General features: G+C 37.5%; 1 protein-coding gene across 2 annotated transcripts in view; it reads right to left on the bottom strand.

Annotated features, from left to right (window-relative positions):
* Positions 1 to 14,808, bottom strand: part of Smp_127040.1 (hypothetical protein) — a gene marked incomplete at its 5' end in the record, with an annotated part of 34,897 nt that overhangs the window by 2,339 nt on the left and 17,750 nt on the right. Inside the window, 6 exons of one of the 2 annotated variants that reach the window (XM_018796718.1) lie at positions 4,730 to 5,223; positions 6,103 to 6,818; positions 7,592 to 7,774; positions 11,125 to 11,516; positions 12,407 to 12,911; positions 13,889 to 14,136. In XM_018796718.1, the coding sequence (XP_018651831.1) occupies positions 6,786 to 6,818; positions 7,592 to 7,774; positions 11,125 to 11,516; positions 12,407 to 12,911; positions 13,889 to 14,136 (1,361 nt within the window). In that variant the 3' untranslated portion in view covers positions 4,730 to 5,223; positions 6,103 to 6,785. The remainder of the gene's footprint in view (positions 1 to 4,729; positions 5,224 to 6,102; positions 6,819 to 7,591; positions 7,775 to 11,124; positions 11,517 to 12,406; positions 12,912 to 13,888; positions 14,137 to 14,808) is intronic. The other variant, XM_018796717.1, reaches the window with a different exon arrangement.

Genomic DNA, 14,808 nt, shown 5'->3' with positions numbered 1-14,808 from the left:
GGACACTGCGAGTCTACCTAAGGGAGTTGGAAAACTCTGATTCCAAATCAATGGTGAATATGGGCTCCAGTATCCTGAGGGAACAAATGGCGTATGAACCAATCGCTGGTCACCGGCTACCATGGGATTGCATCTCCTCACGATGCTCCACTACCTTGTGGGTTAGACCTTCAGGTCAAAGGCTCGGGGTGTGGCCCCCTAAGAAAACCACCTGCTTCGGTTTGGGCACCCGGGCAGTATCACAGCCCTCACACAAAATGTGTGTCGCATATGTATCTGGTGCCCCTTTGTACCAATATGTATGTGTTTAAATAAATAAAATAAAATCGATTTCTTCTAAAATGAACATTTTATTATTCTTGGAAACCATTATTTTATTTTTTAAAGACTGAGTCAGTTCACTTGAGAATGAAGGTTTTAACCAAATAAAAATGGGTGAATAACCTTTCTAGCATATTGTAGAAAAGCTGTTTCAAAGAAGCCTTAATTTATTATAAATAACATAATATGCGCGTTAGATAAAAATTAAACAAATGAATAAGACCTATTCAGTCAGTCAACTACAACGTAGGACCAGGCACATATATGCATCGGTCCAAGTTGCCATACCTCGTTAGCACAACAAGATCAACACCGGATTAATAGTAGTTAATTTAGTGTTGGTAGTAGTATATAAATTATAGGTTGTATATAAGGATATAGTATAGGAAGGGAGATATGAAGCAATTTTAGTCTCAAGGTTTAAGGGAAGATAAAGAGTGTATACACCTACGCCATTGTGATCGATTCTGAGCCATGTCACACAGAGTCTCCAACCATTGGTTACGATAGTCACGCGGACCCCAACCAGGTAGTCTGCATCTGCCAACATGGCTCAGACTAGAAGTTAGTGACTTCAAGCACTGATGCCATGTTTTGGGTTGGCCGCCCCTAACTCTCTTCCAACCGTCCCCAATACTAGTCATCATAGCGCGTCGTGGTAATCGGTGTTCAGGCATACGTAACACATGGCCCAACCATCTCAGTCGATGAAGATTCATGACCTCATCAACTGATTTACCATCGTTCCCTAATACCCTGCGTCTAACCTCACTATTACTTACCCGGTTATCCCAGCAGATAAGAGCAATATTTCTAAGGCATCTGTGGTCAAATACTAGTAACCTACGAGTATCTTCTACTCTTAATGGCCATGTTTCACAGCCGTAAAGTAGAACAGAACGAACTGATGCGCAGTATACTCGTCCCTTAATTGATAGACGGATATCTCGTCTTCGCTATAGGTGACGTAAGTTGGCAAAAGTCAAACGAGCTTTTTGAATCCGTAATGAGATTTCCTCAGACACCAACCCATTAGGGCTGATCAGACTTCCAAGATAAGTGAAGTTGTCGACGCGTTCGACTACTTCACTCCCTATCCTTAGTTCGGGTGTTGACGCAGGCCAGTCCTGGAGTAACAATTTACATTTGGATGGGGAGAAACGCATCCCAAACATCCTGGCATTATTGCTGAGTTCCAACAGAAGACTCTGCATTTTGCCAGCGTCTTCACCAAACAGGACTATGTCATCTGCGTATTCTAAGTCGCTTAGTGGTCCCCCTGGTAGGAGATCAATTCCTGTAGATTCAGTCGAAGAGAGTGTTATTTGCAGCAACAGGTTTATAATGAAGTTAAACAAAAACGGGGATAGTGGACAGCCTTGACGGACACCACTTGAGGTTGTAAAATCATATGACAGTTCGCCATAAGCTCTCACTCGACTGATAGTGTTCGAGTAAAGAGCCTTCAAAAGGTTTATGTACTTCTCAGGTACACCTTTCAATGACAGACACTGCCACAGAACCTCTCGGTCTACAGAGTCAAATGCTGCTTTCAAGTCAAGAAAAACTATCATTGTCGGACGCCGATAAGCGTGTCTGTGCTCTAAAACTTGACGAATGGTGAATATGTGGTTGATACAGCCACGACCAGGTCTGAAGCCAGCCTGATTTTCTCGTGTTTGCAGTTCACGAGTCTTAGTTAGGCGCCCGATAATTATTGAGGCTAGTATTTTAGATGCTATGTTAGTCAGACTAATCCCTCTATGGTTATCGCAGGATGATTTGGACCCCTTTTTATATATTGGGACAATCAGTGATTGTGACCAGTCGGATGGGATTACATCCGTCTCCCAGATTTTAGCCAGAATATTAGTCAACCTAATCGCTAAAATTGGACCACCATATTTAAAGACCTCTGGAGCCAATCCATCAGGACCAGCTGCTTTTCCTCGTTTCAGATTACTTATAGCCTTTTGAACTTCAAGTAGGGTCGGGGGGCCTACCTCAATGTTCCATTCAGGTTTTCTGGGAATAGTGGGTAGTTGTGCAGTAGCTGAAGGCCAGCTAAACTGCTCCTTAAAGTGTTCCGCCCATCGTTCTAAACGTTTAGGTTGAGAGCAGATAAGGGTTCCGTCTTTTTCGGAGATTGTCTCACTTACACTTGACTTCTTAATTCCGGTTTCTTTTATTAGTCTGAATAGTTGCCTGGTGTTGCCTACAGCCGCTGCCTTTTCCATCTCTTTTGCTTTCGTTGCCCACCACTGCTCACGATCGTTCCTTAGACTTTTAGTTAACCTAGATCTAATTTCTTTACGCTCTTCGTCGTGTTCAGAGCCTGATGGGATGAGTTTACGCGAATCCATCAGTAAAATAGACTTAGAGGAAATCCACTGGTTTTTTGGAGCCCTATGGTTTAAATGACTAATAGATGTGACTGCTGTTTCCACAGCTGTTCGTATGTCTTTCCAAGCAGCATCTGGGTCAGTCTCGTTTACAGAACTGCCTAGATGTGAACTCAGTTGTTTCTGGAATTCGCATTTGGCTTTCTCGTCCTCCAGTTCAATCCTAATAGGTCTTCTTAGTGTAATTTTCCTGCGTCCATTGAGGCGCAGACAAATGCGCGCTCGTATTAAAGCGTGATCAGAGTCTAAACAAGTATTCCAATACGAGCGACAATCTTCTATTGAGCCTCTCCAACGATGACTGATGACAATATGGTCTATTTGAGTCCATCGTTGGTTTGGTGCAGGTGGTCGCCATGTTAGACGATGTCTCTCCTTATGTTTAAAATTAGTGCTTGCTAAAAATAAACGATTGTCTGAGCATAGTTGCAACAGACGATCACCATTATCGGTTCGTTGAGCCGGAATACTAAAACACCCACCTAAATGTCTTTCTGTTTGATTTAAGCTGCCTACCTGGGCATTAAAGTCACCCGCTACGACTACTATGTCTGAGCGCTTAGCTTTCTGAAGAAGCTCAGAGAGTTTTCTGTAAAAGTCATCTTTTACTTCATCATGGCTGCAGTCAGTGGGAGCGTAGGCAGAAACGACGAAAAGGCAACGACGTGTGTCCCTATCCTTCCGAGTTCTTACGGAGCCATTTAGCCGGACAGCACACAGGCGACTGTTAACGGGGATCCATTCTAGTAGTGCCTGTTCTGCCCTTGTACTTAGTGCTATGCCTACACCTGCAAGTCCGCGAGAACTAGCCAACGGGTCGCCAGATACACGGAGGGTGTATTTCGTCGGCTGTCCATTTTGGCGAGGTGAGGTCAAGTGAATGACCACACTGGGATCCTGTATGCGTGTTTCGGAGACACAGCATACATCAATGGTACGAGATTCTAGAGTTTTAGCTAAGGAGGCCTGTTGACCGATTTGGCATAGGGTACGTACGTTGAAGGCTCCAATGTGTAGTTTGGAGCGAGGTTTTAGTAGACCTGGGACAGCGTTTCGCGCACTAGAATCGTTGGCCATGGTGACACTTGAGGAGGAAACCGAGAGAGGAAGTTTAGTGTTGAAAGTCAAGGTAGAAGGAATAGTAGGAAGTGAAGAAGGAGATTGATTATGAATACAGTGGTCTTGAGTGTTGTTAGAGGTATGAGGGCAGTTATCACTTCCCGGTTGCCCACACCGTGGAAGGATTCTTCTAGAGGTACCTGAAAAGGAAATTGGGTTAGAAGTGGTCTTAATGACCTGAGAGCGTGACCGCAGTGCCTAAGGGACAACTGCTTGAGGTCGGTCACACACGACCTTTTTGTGGGTAGTTTTTGTGTTAGCTCCGTTCTTCAAAAAAACCTTACCGCCGGAGACGGATATCCGTGGGATAAGGCGAGGTGTGCATTTTTAGGGTCGACCTTTTCTAACCCCACCCCTCCTTGTGGGAAGGCAGCATCGCTGTCATGCTGGTTGTCTGAAGGAAACACCTTACTGCTGTCACACCTCTGTACAGTCAGCAGTACGACTTCGCCTTCGGACCTTGGGTTTGCTGCTTTTAGTCTCACCGCTCTTCAACCGACCTGTCTGGCATGGTAGGACCTCGAGGAACGATTGTTCCAGCCAGCATAGCTCGATTGCTTCATCACGATAGGCAAGCCCGACCACCACGTCAAGGTAGCAGCAACGATCGGGATAAGACCTATTAATGTACGATTGGAGGAACCATATCTGCGTATTGGCTGAGAACAGTTCCCAAGTAAATGAACTTAAAGAGATGGATGAACACCGATTTACGCTCCGATAAAAGTACAGAAGACTTTTGGTATCCTTTCAAGAGTAAATTATAGTATCAGAAGCTACAACTTAAATTGGGCGTCTACATCACTTATGAACCAAACGGTTTTTTTTCAACACACTGAACTTACAAAGGTATAGAAGAACAATTAAAAATATTCAAAAAATCCTACTTTTTGGTTCAACTGAGAAACTGGGAGAGATTCGCACGGAAATTCTATGGGCGTTAAAGGTCCAAGAAACGTAGAAGATTTGAGAGGAAAAATGTTTGGAGCATACTGCAAGTCAGAGGCTGAAACATTTGGTACTCTCGAAAATCTATTGAAATTTACCGCGGTAAATGGGTGCTGTCTACATGTAGACCAAGAACATAATGAGGTGGAACAATTGTTGGAATAAGAGGAGCATAAAATGGAAGGTATAGCTTGAGTAGGCATCCAACAAAAAGGAAGAGACGAGAAATTTGAATCTGAATGAGTTGATATTGAGATTGAAATCTCGTTCGAAGGCAGAGCTGGTAAGTTTGTAAGTCTCCGATTAAACTGCAAGCTAGTTCTTCCAAAAGTATCAGCAGAAACTTTATACTGCGAAAGGATATTTGATAATGGATTCAAACGCGATGAATTCGAATGATGCATTTCGCTTGTATTATTTAAAACAGGGGAGCCTGAATTTTAGTAGGGACAAAAGAAAGAAACAATCACGTTTGACGAGCTTTTAACTGATTAGTTTAAAATAAAAAAGCGTTAAGGTGACCAATTACCATTTAATTGGCATTGCTTTTGTTCTTAACTGTAAAAATTACATATTATTATAGAGCCTTAATGAGGAACTAAGTGAAGAGAAATATCGTAATTAAAATACTATTTCCGAAATCTCTGAGACATGATATCATATTGAAGTACTAGTAACACGAAGGAAGTGGGATATAGGACTAGTGCAAGCTTTGAAAGAAAGCCGTGTGAAATAACTGGCGTTTGTGTCAGATGCAATCAAGCATAAAGTATCGATTACTTAATTAATGATACAAACAGTGGAGCTTAATTATTTATTTATTCCACCAGTAAAGTATAAAAACAGATCAAAGGGGTATCAATCCTATTAACGATATCTTTGTGAGTATATATCAGCTGCTAAATATCAATGCATAGCGTTTCCCAAACTAAGGCATGTAGTTAATTCGAGAAAAGAACCCAGCTCAGAAAGTCTTAAGAAAATGAGTCGAGACAACAATAAAATGTAGGTTTGAACAATGATATGAGTTGTCCTGAGTCCAAACATCCGTAATTTTATAATTCTTATAAGAACATTGTAAACAAAGTTTAATGAAGAGATCTCTTTCCAACGAATCTGTTACCAAGATATATAGTCATATGCATGAAAACTTTTAATTCTGTAAAGAAGGATTCTAAAAAAAAGTATTAAAATCAATATGTTTTGCTTTTTTGATGCCTAGAATCAGTTAGTGTTATAGAAAAAACGTTTAATACACTCATTACACACAAACTGGACAACAGAAAAATGAGTTATGGTTTAGAAAACTTACCATTTACATGGGTATTATCACAGATGTTGGAGGTGTAAGGAGAATATGAAAGATTTGGATACAAAGTTAAATTATTGAGTTGCTGTACAGAATCTGTTAATTCATAATGGTCTACATGTGAGGATAGTTTGGTAGGAATAAAACCTGATGAAGAACAATAAGGGAGTGTTTTGTAAACAAATGCATCGTTAACTTCAGCATAAACGGTTGAACCATTATCTAATGTTTGGTGATCGTTAATATGGAACAGTTCATCTTTAGAACACAGATCAGTTATCGATTGATCGACAGCTGTGGTTGCTGGTAATAAATTTTGTTCGTTGGATAACAACGGAGACGGTGAGTGAGAATGAGCGGAATCAGTATGTGGATGAGGTCTTTTAGGTCTATTAGGATGGGGGCGACGTGATTCCAATTCTAAATTCTGCATAAATAAAGTAGAGGGAAATCGTTATGTTACATGTAAGCATATGTATATATTCACGCACAGAATAGAACTTCATTACAACAAACACATCCAAGCTTGGAAAGAAACTCTACTTTTTTGAACAAGACAAGCAAACAAAAAAGGTTATGGAAGACAACAACAAGCGGCAGAGAAACACGATGATCATCCAATTACTAACTTAATACATAAAAACAACAAATGAAAAGTAAATGCTAACTTAAAATTATCATTTTCATCATTGAAAATAATTTAGTGGAATTTTTAGTATCTGAAAACAAAAGAAAGCACAAACAGTAAAAAGCATAGTTAAATTATCACTGAAAACAACGAATAATCTACACTTAGTGAATTTTATTTCTACTTCCAGTTTCAAATCACGAACCCATCTTAACTAGATCAACATAGAAAACCTGTAAGCACTGGATGGTTGTCTCGTTCTAATACGGGACTTCTTAACAGTGCTTATTAGCGACCCTGTACCTTGGGAATCAAACTCAAGACACTCGGTATTGTATCCAAACACTTCATACCATTGAGCAGGGACCAAATAATGTACATGTATAACTTCAACCAATTCATAATGTCACGTAACTCTCATTGGCTGTCTAGGGTGGATGACTGTTTCACATCCGACATCGTTAAACTCCATTGATTACGGCCTCTTGATAACTCATACCAGTCCGTGGTTTAAAAAAATGAAAATTTTACTATCTCCACAAATCCTTCCATAACTTGTTTATATAGTGGACAAATAACCATATTTTGACAGTGGAAACTAATAGACAAAAATCTAGACTCTTATTATCTGATTATCTCAGTCAATAACAATTAAGAGACTGAATAAAGATTATGGATTTTAATTGATGATAAATGATATATTTAGAAAACGCATGGATACTTGTTGTTGCTATTCGGTTCAGTTATTAGACAATTTTACTAAGTTTAATAAAAATAATCGTGGACATTTAAGGGTTATATTCATTTTCTGATACATGTACACAAAAAAAAGTAAATTGTCAGGAAGGAAGAAAATATACTTACAACAGATTGAGTTACTTTGGGAAGTTCAGCGTAATACTCTTCTACAGAAGAATTAATACTGGGTAAAGGGACAGATGTGGGATATGACTGTGGACATAATGAACAAAATACACCAGCCTGAGACACTTGACACATTTGTTCACATAATGTAGATGGTAGGATACCACACTCTGTAGAACTGAGCTTTCCAAGAGAAATATTAAACAGAAAATTAAATAAGTGGTAATCCAGTTAAGAAAGATCTATATATAACTTTGCAGTGGTAATGTAGTATACTTGAACAAATGTCATTTAAACTACATCAACAATGGAGAATATTTAAGCAAGCACCCAAAAACTTTCAGACGATAATAAGTATGGGTTATATGGAATGGAATATCAGCTTGTGTAATGAATATGACACAAAGGATGAAAAATATACGAATTATAAAAAGTTTTAAAGTTATGCAAATATTTTCTAATGACTATGTACAATGAATTATACCAAAAGCCATACGTGAATTAACATCATCTTTTTGTGTGCTATCTCAAATAAACAAACATGGAATCCATAAAATCTAAAACTTATGACTGAATTCGTGAAATAGCAATTAGATTGACATACAAAAATGTACATCACACAGATTCGATATAATCTAAGTAATATCGATCCTACTTTAGGAAGTTTTTTACGCTGAAATGTACGCGTTTTCAACAAGGTAAAAATGAAGGAGAGTGTTTAAAATTTTAATTTAGTTGTAGTCGGTCAGTCAAACATAACTTAGGACTAGGGACATGTGAGAATCTGTTCAAGTTGTCACATCCCATTGGTAAAGCGAGAAGAAATTTACGAAAGAAATCGTAAAGTAGTAGAGGTTATAACATCATTATTGGTAATATGAACGATTAGGCACAGATGCAATTCGAGAAAAAAAATATGGGTTAACTGAATAAAAGATTTTTTAAAAGGTAATTTACATCTGTTAAATGCTGGCTTGTACTTTGTACGTGAGAAGTAAAGGAAGACACGGAATGAATGAACTTGTGGCATTGTGAATGATTTTGAGCTAAGTCACCCAAAGTCTATCAATCGTTTGCAATCCAGTCAGTCACAACGTAGAACTTCGTACGTACGTACATCAGTTCGAGTTGCCATACTACATTAGCAGAGATTCAGTTGTCGATTCAAATCCCAAATTTACCGTTACTGCTACCTTGACGTGGTGGTCGGGCTTGCCTATCGTGATGAAGCAATCGAGCTATGCTGGCTGGAACAATCGTTCCTCGAGGTCCTACCATGCCAGACAGGTCGGTTGAAGAGCGGTGAGACTAAAAGCAGCAAACCCAAGGTCCGAAGGCGAAGTCGTACTGCTGACTGTACAGAGGTGTGACAGCAGTAAGGTGTTTCCTTCAGACAACCAGCATGACAGCGATGCTGCCTTCCCACAAGGAGGGGTGGGGTTAGAAAAGGTCGACCCTAAAAATGCACACCTCGCCTTATCCCACGGATATCCGTCTCCGGCGGTAAGGTTTTTTTGAAGAACGGAGCTAACACAAAAACTACCCACAAAAAGGTCGTGTGTGACCGACCTCAAGCAGTTGTCCCTTAGGCACTGCGGTCACGCTCCCAGGTCGTTAAAACCAACACTAATTCAACTTCCTTTTCAGGTCCCTCATAAAATACCCTTCCACGGCATAGGCAGCCGGGAAGTGATATTAGCCCTCATACCCGTAACTGCACACGAAACCAAGTTGGTCACATTCATATCCTTCCTACATCTGCTAATCGGTTGCAATAATTGCGCAAGGCCTAACCAGGTAGTCTGTGCCTATCAATGCAACTTATTCATGGACTAATAGCACGTCTTGATTTGGCCGCCCCCAACTTTCTTCCAACCCACGCCTACCCCAGCGATTATCGCGAGTCGAGGTAGGTAATACATGTTATAACCATCTCAGAGGATAATTGTTCTTAAACAATAATTGACAATAACCTGTTGCTAGAGTAGCTTTAAACAGAACTATTATGTATTGAACAAAGATTGCTTAACTGTTCTTAAAGTAATTCTAATATTTACTAAGACGTATACTCAAATTCACGCAGTATTACGTAAACTTCACATGCACTATCACGAACAGCGAATTTAGGCCTAGACAGATATTCAGTGTTTGAATCACACTTACGAATTTGATTGTGCTGTTCACGATACTATCATTAGAGAACAAAGTTACTTTGAAGGTAGACTTAGTAGATGACATAGAAATGGCATTTCTAATGATGAGAGAAAGACAAAAATAGTAGGATTCGGATTAAATGTATATCGGTGAGACCTAGAGAAATTCAAATCAATACGATTATGAGCGAATAAAAAACGACGAAAATAATAATACAAACAGCATTGAAAAACAAAAAACGCATATCCAAAAATAGCAAATGGTAATAAGATATAATACAATCAACAAGAACTGCAGGATGGTACAAAAATAGGCCTATTTTGCGATTTCTGACTTTTGGTCATTTCACGTCTCACATTATAGATTCACAGTTCTCAGGAACTAGGTCTATGATTATTTGAGATTTGATGTAGGTTAGTAGTCAAGTTCAATTTTATGTACTTTATATTTTGAATGAGTGTTGGTGATAACTAGATGGTTTCCAAAACTGAAGTAGCAGGTATGTGACGTCCGAATCTGTAGACCAATGATCGAAAGCTAAGTATTTAAACCATTATTTTAGAGTTGAAAGTCATTGTTTTTTAATCTTAGCTGCTATTTCAACAATCGATTCGAACAAACATTCAAATTTTACCTCTATAGTTGATGTTAAATTTTTACAAATCATATATACAAGAAGATTAATGCTCTGGAAAACTAAGCCTTTCAGGGTTGATCTTGGTATCACTTACCACCAAAGTTCTTTGTCAGATCACTTTTGTGCGGTAAGTATGTATGTTACAATTACCATGGCGTTCTGTTTAACATCGGTGTATATTTGACGATTCACGCTTTTACAACATCATTTTACAGTGATTTGACAGTACCTGACCTTTTTCATGTGTCAGTAAGTTGTGAACCTGTTTAGTATACCTGTCCATCAACAGTGATTTAACTTGACTACGTGACAGTATGTATGACAGTATTTATGTGTTTAAATAAATAAATAAATAAATAAACGTGACAGTACAGAAAATAACAAAGCTTGCCACAAGTGTATAAAAAGTTTACAATAATTTATCTAGATAATAACTGATAGAATGAAATCCACTAGTTTTCAAATAATATCAAGTAATAAGATAAAATGATCTCAAGACAAGTAAGTAATACGATACCATACAACATATAAACAGACTTTGTGCACAAAAATATTATATTGTGAAGTTCTTAAATTCTATTGAATTGAAATCGTCAAAAAAATTATAAATTACAAAAACATTTAAATGGATGATTAAAAATACAAAAAGGAGAAGTAAGACAATAGGATTTATTATCACAGCTTATTCGAGGATAAACAGGCAATCTAATAATAGTAAATGGATACATTTAGGTTAACTTACTATATTCGATCGAGACAATTGCCTATGGTTGTCAAGTTTCCGAATAATATTTGCGTGAGTAGTAGTTGGAAGTGACCTCGAACTTTGGAAACTAAATGCATCGGTTGGACTAACAGGAAGCCAAGGAAGTGTAATCACATCGTTTGGTGGATTATGGAGAACTGATGAACAGACAGAGTTTACATTTTGAGAATAAAGTGCAACTTGTGGTTTCTCGATGTGACTTTTTGAGGATGTTGAAAATTTTGATGTATATGTATTTGAGAAATTATTATTATCATTATTGTTGGCAATGATGTTAGGACAAACTGAGTTATCAGAAAGATTTTTAGTCATTTCGAAACTAGAGTACCAACCGCTGAATTCTCCTTCAAAAACGCGTTTGTACAGTTCTTTGAAAGAGTAGACAAAAAAAGAAAACAGACTCAATACAAATAACGCAAAATCAACAGCTTTTTCGAAATATATAAAACCAGTACATACAAGATCCAGCAGACTCATTTAGATCTTAATATGTACAAGAGGGATGCTAGTTTTGAGCAGACAGTGTTTACAAGATGGATATCCTGAATACCTTTCTGAGTTGCCAGTGTTAGGTGTTAGAACAAAAGAAACTAAAACGGACGTTCAGAATGACAGTTTATATATATATATATATATATATATTAGACCACTATTGAAAACCTGGAAGCACTGGACGGCCGTTTCGTTCTAGTATGGGACTCCCCTGCAGTGCGTACCCGCGTGCGGAGCTGTGGATGTGCACTGCTGAGTTTTACACTAGGACGAAACGGCCTTCCAGTGTTTCCAAGTTTTTAATGGTCGTCTAACATTGGTCGATTCATGATCTCAACTAAAAAATCAACGAATGCAACCGAGCATGTCCCGAAACACATTAGTCAGTTCGAACAACTTCCCAGTGTTACTTAGTATATAACAGTGAAAGCACTGTCAATCACTTCCAAAACTTTGATAGTATAGTGAAATGGTGAGATTCGACTGATTGAACATGCATGTACTAGGAAGTAAGGTTTTTAAAAATCAACGAGTGTAGGATCCTAGTAATTGTTAGGATAAGTACATTCATCTTAAAATTGTAAAGAAAACTTATATTATTGAATATAGTTTAGATATTTATTTGAGGGTGAATGGTGATCACAATTCTGTCTGATTTGTTTACAGAGAATCCATGAGCATATACGTTAAACAAAAATATTTATTTGATTACCGCTATAAAAATATTCAAACGATCATAAAGACAAAAGAATGACGGAAAACGCACCAGCTCTTACATCATCCGACCGAGACACTGACAAAAAGCCCAATGAAAATTTTGCACTATCTTTTATAGACTGAATATTTTCGCACATGTTGAGATGAAAAAAACTATTTGTGTGGTCACTTTCACATTCTGTAGACACACCAGAAGAGATTGAGTTTTTTCTAAATTGGACTTTCACTGGTTCGTATTCTGATGGTGATAAAAGAAGTGGGCAACTATAGTCTTGTGCTAAGCGTTGAATAAGTTTTAACCCATGAACGATGCCTTCAGCTTCTACAGGGATTTGTTGAGAAGATCCTGAGTGAAACGCGACAAGTAAAATCACTGGAATGAATTTGTATTCACTAAAAGTATTTAAATTAAATGCAGAGCAAAGTTTACTGAGTGAATTTTCAATATCGATTCCAACTTCAGACCAGGAAGATGAAGAATAGTGGATAAGTAGGGCACGAGGACTATAAGCCGTTGAGAACGTAGGAGACTGGCATAAAACGGATTCAATAACCTAGGAATGTAATAATATATATAACTAAATACAATGTAACAAATATTAACCAAAATAGGTGTAGTAACCTAAAATATTCTGTGACGTAGGATAGAATACTAACCATATTGCTTTTATTATTTACAGGCTGTGAACTAAACATTTATTTAAACAGTTAACATAGAGTAGAATTCACTTGGTATTGTTTGCCTGAATCTTCCCATTGATGTTTAGGACTCTAATTCGTCAGTCTCTTATTGGTATATGTGCATACTGTGCGTATTGCCTCGATATCGCCTTAAGTCACAAGCATTATAGGCAGAGATGGATGGTGGTTAGCAGTGGAATCCATAGAGATTGGTAGGTAACGCATCAATAAAGTGAATCAGAGACAAAAAGGCGTCACTGAAGTTAAATTTAGAAATCAGTTAGAATACCCTGCACTGAACAATGAAATAAATAACAAAAGACATATTGGGAGAAATGTCGTATTCGTAGTGACACAGAACGGCATAATTATTATTTCAATAACCATATGAGGTTGGTGTATTCCATATGGCTGAGATATCAAAAGTACTCCCATAAAAATAGGCTTTATAAGGAACCAATGTGGGTAGGCGACTAATTAATTTATTTAATATAGATATTTTCAAATAATTATTTGGGAATATAGAAAACATGGGTCTACTCTAATATATCAACATTCATGACCAAAGATACCACACAAACTGAATTCAGATAAATTTTTTAACACAGAGCTTAAGTAACATATTCCAGAATTCATGAAGTATTCTTAGTGAATAAAACAATAGGGGTAATTTCTTTAACTTTTCTCGTATATATTTATATGAGAGAGTATTTGTTTACGAAACTATAGTATGGACTCTATTGAATAAAAAAAACGATGGCTAAATAATGTCTCTGTATATACTGACATGTACAGGATCAATCCCTATACAACAAAAATATATCAATAGGCTAGCGATAAATTATCTTACCTCGTCCAATTGTACAAACTGCACGTAAAAGCATGAGGAATTCTTCTTACATTTACAATACGATTGCGGATCTTCGCAATTAATTGTTGAAGGTACAAAGAATAATTCGCGGTTTGTACTATGTAAATCAGTACAACCGGACACTACATTACAGTTTGACAGAATTAAAGCTGTTAATAATCCGACAAACTGGAATTTATCTTCTGTAATTAGCTTATCCATAAAGTTTTCTGATAAACAAATGAATTCTGTAAGAATGGATAAATAATCAAGACTTATGAAACTTCTCCAGTCAATAAAAGAATTATTAGAATTGGAAGTATATGTTGTTTGGTCTTTTCCTATTTGGGTATTAGTTGTTAAGTGGAGGAGATTATCCAGAAACATTGCCAGTGATTCAGAATTTACAGCTAAGTAAGGTATTCTAAAACTAGAGGAAAATAAAGGACGAAATATAGATAATAAAAACTTGTAACATTAAATCCGATGATCTTTTTAAACAATTTAAGCTGGATCAAACATTGAATGGTTTTTATTATGTAGCCGTAGAATATCATGAAACTCAATGACTGTGTACATTTCTGTACACTAGGTTATGAACCCCACTTAATGTCCAAAGGTTATTCAGTTTTGATTAGTAACACTCAATATTGTTTATCACCGAAGTACATATCGAAGTACACCGCTAGACCGAGGGATCTTTATTTTATAACTTGTGGTCGAGGAAAACTATCAACTACTGTTATTGATGCCTTGATAAAATGTCTAAACTTTCTTATTAAGACTACTTCGTTAACTAGAAAACTCGTTTTTAAGGTCTTACGGTTCCAGACAAGTTATTTAAAGTAATAAGACCGACAGCAACGAACTCGACAAGGAAGTTACCCTCTTGAAAATACCAAACTGTCGCTAAAGAATAT

Source organism: Schistosoma mansoni, chromosome 4 (genome assembly GCF_000237925.1).
Source record: "Schistosoma mansoni strain Puerto Rico chromosome 4, complete genome".
In the NCBI taxonomy this organism is placed as follows: Eukaryota; Metazoa; Platyhelminthes; class Trematoda; order Strigeidida; family Schistosomatidae; genus Schistosoma; species Schistosoma mansoni.
Note: the sequence above shows the minus strand (reverse complement) of the source record. Positions and strands in the feature narration are given on the sequence as shown.